The 4,643-nt window shown below is 39.2% G+C and overlaps 1 protein-coding gene across 5 annotated transcripts in view; it reads right to left on the bottom strand.

The window, feature by feature from the left end:
- Positions 1-548: 548 nt before the first annotated feature.
- The window catches only part of LOC133557251 (carbohydrate sulfotransferase 15-like), a 142,156-nt gene continuing 138,061 nt past the window's right edge, over positions 549-4,643 (bottom strand). For all 5 annotated transcript variants that reach the window (XM_061907585.1, XM_061907583.1, XM_061907582.1 and 2 more), the window contains 2 exons: positions 3,406-3,553; positions 549-1,073 (listed from right to left, as the gene is read on the bottom strand). In XM_061907585.1, the coding sequence (XP_061763569.1) occupies positions 880-1,073; positions 3,406-3,553 (342 nt within the window). In that variant the 3' untranslated portion in view covers positions 549-879. The remainder of the gene's footprint in view (positions 1,074-3,405; positions 3,554-4,643) is intronic.

Raw genomic sequence — 4,643 nt, 5'->3', positions numbered from 1 at the left:
TCTACTAGGGAAAGCGAAAGCCATTTATCAACAACACCCAGAAACGCCATATTTATATGTACTGTTTTGTTTTTTTTTCATAAAAAATAAGCTTTAACTCTGACTCATTTCTTTTCCAGTTGCTAGTCGGGCGGCTAAATTTACATGTGCATAAAAAAACGGCTCCCCAAAACCAACGGTTCACTCACAAGAGTCGTTCCAAAGATTCAATCCGTGTTTTTTTTGTTTTTGTTTTTTAATAATAATTAAACGCGTATTTAGAAGTTTGGCAACGTTGTTTTACAGTATAGTTGTTGAAATATTAGATGTATCATTAATAATTCCAACTTCACCGAAATTAATACTAATCAACAGCAACAAACTAATTACTGTGGAAAAAAAAGCTGGAAACGGCAATTGCGTAAAGTCACCACTAGAGGGCAATGTTGTACAAATCACTGCTGTTGACCCGAGCGTCATCGTTAATGATTTTTCATTGATCCCTGTTTTTTTTTGTCTCAGTCATAATGGCTGAAAATGTACCAATATGAAAGAAAACAGACAATAAATTATTTTTTTAAAACAATTTCTATTAACTTTGTACAACAAACAATCAACAAGTCTGGTATCTCTCGCACACACACACACACACACACACACACACACACACACACACACACACACACACACACACACACACACACACACACACACACACACACACACACACACACACACACACACACACACACACACTTGTGCTATTTTCCTGTCTTTGATTTATATCTGCTGCTCTTATAAGTTAAAATAATTTAAATGAAAACGATGATGGGTACTTGATGATGATGATGATGATGATGATGATGTCAGTGGTTTTCCAACTGCGGTTTTCCGACTGGTTCAGGGTTTGGAGTCCCAGAGGAATAAGTCATTATGCAAGACTTTGGCCAGCTTCTGGTTAAAGGGCAGGTAGAACTGGCTTAGGATGTCTTTTGTGTTGGCCAGCATGGGGCCCAGGTTTTTGTCTTCCGGCCTTCTGGTGTTGGAGGCGGGGCTTCTGGTGATCGTCGACTCCATTTGTTTTGTCAGGGGCCCTAAAAAAAAAAAAAGACTTTTATTTTAGTTTGATTCCCTTCGTTCTGTTTTCAGCACCCCCTACTTTTGTGTTTTGTTTTTTTAGGTTGCCATAGGTGCTGATTATTTTCACCTGCCTCTGAGTAGTGTTCGGGACACGAATCGAGACACTTTTGGCGTGATTGGTTAACAAAAAGTACTTCCTGCTCCCGTCTTTCGGTGTGTGGCGTGCAGTTGACATGTCATCCAGTATTGTTAAAAACTGTTTCAACGCCACACCTTATCCACCTTTTCGGAATTATGATAACAGGACATCTGTCGGTTGGAGAAAGCGTTGCCCTCGTTTGTCGACAAATTGGAAGTTTTTGCTGGCAGTCTTCAAGGTACCCCAAAGCTGCCATAAATGATTGGAGGACGCGGGAAGAACTGTGGACACTTGGATACCATCGGACTGTCTGCCCTGCAGGATGAATTTGAGGACCAGTCATAGACAATTGAGAGTGAAAACCAAATTTCATTTTCACTCTCATACAAAACATTCTAACTTGGATTGTTTCCGTGGCTTTGAGACACGACAAACTCCCTTCTTGTCTCTCATGGACACACACCTGTTGTTGTTGACATTGAACTAGCGACCGCGCAAGATCAAGACTGCGGAACAGAAACCCACACCGCAGGCTTACACACAAACGTGCATCCAAAAAAATATACGCCACACATACGCACACCCCCGCACCCAATTTAGGCTTACACAAAAACGTGCATCCAAAAAAATATACGCCACACATACGCACACCCCCGCACCCAACTCAGGCTTACACAAAAACGTGCATCCAAAAAAATATACGCCACACATACGCACACCCCCGCACCCAACTCAGACTTACACACAAACGTGCATCCCAAAAAATATACGCCACACATACGCACACCCCCGCACCCAACTCAGCGCCCTCGACGCAAAACCCATAGGGGTGATGAAAGGATGGTCAGAGCCTGAGAGCTGCGGCCAACCACCATGACCCCGCACTCCCTTCCCTCTGTTGCAAGTCTTAAGATGTATTTTGTAATATGCATATGTTCTTTGCTATGGAGGGAAAAAGCTAGCAGCTTAGTTGCCAGAATTTTTGTGTTAATTTTACATGAGTTAACATTAGTTTTTACAACATTGTATTGTTAATGCAAAAACAGTTCTTCTATTCTGGCAACTTAGCTGCCAGTTTTTCTACCGTAAAAAGAAATGTTCCGTCTTTCCATTTACAGTAAAACAGCGCAAAAAACAACCATAGATTTTACAGTCCAAAATATGCAGATCAGTCACAAAACTTTACGCAAAAAAACAGTAGTGAGTTTTTTTTTTAAAATTGACAGTAACATGCTGTAAAGAACAACGTAAAATGTCATTTTTATTAATGTGATGGGTAGTTTGCTGTAAAGTTGAGTATTTTTAGTTGGACAAAAACATGATTGGTAAGTATGATGATGTACTTTATTATTTGATGCAATATTGGATACTATTAAAGTTTAAAAAGTTATGCAATTTCGAGCTGTACATATATTTTTTTCCGTCAAAATGAAAAAAATAAATAAAATACATTTGGTGAGAAAATATTATAGCCTGATATAGCTTCCGTGTTTTTTCCTGACCTAATGTGTGTGTGTGTGTGTGTGTATGTATATATATATATATATATATATATATATATATATATATATATATATATATATATATATATATATGTATGTATGTATGTATGTATGTATGTATATATATATATATATATATATATATATATATATATACATACATACATACATACATATATATATATATATATACATACATATATATATATATATATATATATATATATATATATATATATATATATATATATATATATATATATATATATATATATATATATATATATATATATACACACACACACACACACACACATAGATAATATACGGGCCCCCAGACCCATTTTTTTCTCTAAATTTGGCCCCTCGAGTCAAAATAAACGCCCAGACCTGGTTTATGCTGCAAGTATTGTACTAATTACACACCAGCTGTTTTGATTGTAACGTGCATCTTGGTTGTAGTTTTCCCTACCAGGTTTGGAGATGCTGAAATCGCCATGTATAATCGCTAATGCTAACTAGTGGCATGTAGGTGGAATATCCAATGTAAAATAGCATTGTGCTATCTCGGAAAGTGGAGCCTTACGTCTGAGTGATTTCTAGCATTTATGTACCAAGATTTGGTCGGTACCTACAAAAGTATCGAATTTGGTACGTGGGTTGGTTATTACCGTATAAAAATGTGTTCACTGTTTATGTTCTTACCCAGGTCGAGGAATTGAAAGACTTTGTGCATTGTGTATTGCTGATTGGACGCGTGGTCCTCCAGCCTCAGCACCAGAATCTGCTCCCTGCTGAAGACGCTCAGCCAGTCCAGCATGTAGACCACGTAGAGGCCCACCTGCAGCCGCACCTGTGCCACACAATCATCATCATCCTCAGCTACCACATTCTATTGTTAACGCATGTCAAACGAAAACTAGCAATGCAGGGATCAATGTATGGATGTAAAAAAAACCCAGAACCAGTGAAATTATCACGTTGTGTAAATGTTAAATAAAAACAAAATACAATGATTTTCAAATCATTTTAAACTTTTATTCAATTAAATAGACCGCTAAGACAAGATAATTAACGTTTGAACAGGAAAACTTAATTTTTTTGCAAATATTAGCTCATTTGGAATTTGATGCCTGCAACAGGGTTAACAAAAGCTGGCACAAGTGGCAAAAAAGACTGATAAAGTCAAGGAATGCTATCAATCAATCAATGTTTACTTATATAGCCCTAAATCACTAGTGTCTCAAAGGGCTGCACAAACCACTACGACATCCTCGGTAGGCCCACATAAGGGCAAGGAAAACTCACACCCAGTGGGACGTCGGTGACAATGATGACTATGAGAACCTTGGAGAGGAGGAAAGCAATGGATGTCGAGCGGGTCTAACATGATACTGTGAAAGTTCAATCCATAATGGATCCAACACAGTCGCGAGAGTCCAGTCCAAAGCGGATCCAACACAGCAGCGAGAGTCCCGTTCACAGCGGAGCCAGCAGGAAACCATCCCAAGCGGAGGCGGATCAGCAGCGCAGAGATGTCCCCAGCCGATACACAGGCAAGCAGTACATGGCCACCGGATCGGACCGGACCCCCTCCACAAGGGAGAGTGGGACATATAAGAAAAAGAAAAGAAACGGCAGATCAACTGGTCTAAAAAGGGAGTCTATTTAAAGGCTAGAGTATACAATTGAGTTTTAAGGTGAGACTTAAATGCTTCTACTGAGGTGACATCTCGAACTTTTACCGGGAGGGCATTCCAGAGTACTGGAACACGTATTTGGAACATCCCACAGGTGAACAGGCTAATTGGGAACAGGTGGGTGCCATGATTGGGTATAAAAAGCAGCTTCCATTCACAAACAAGGATGGGGCGAGGGTCACCACTTTGTGAACAAATTGTTGAAAAGTTTAAGAACAACATTTCTCAACTAGCTGTTGCTAG

This window comes from Nerophis ophidion, linkage group LG08 (genome assembly GCF_033978795.1).
Source record: "Nerophis ophidion isolate RoL-2023_Sa linkage group LG08, RoL_Noph_v1.0, whole genome shotgun sequence".
Classification (NCBI taxonomy): Eukaryota; Metazoa; Chordata; class Actinopteri; order Syngnathiformes; family Syngnathidae; genus Nerophis; species Nerophis ophidion.
The sequence above is the reverse complement of the archived record's forward strand: the minus strand, read 5'-3'. Positions and strand labels throughout refer to the sequence as shown.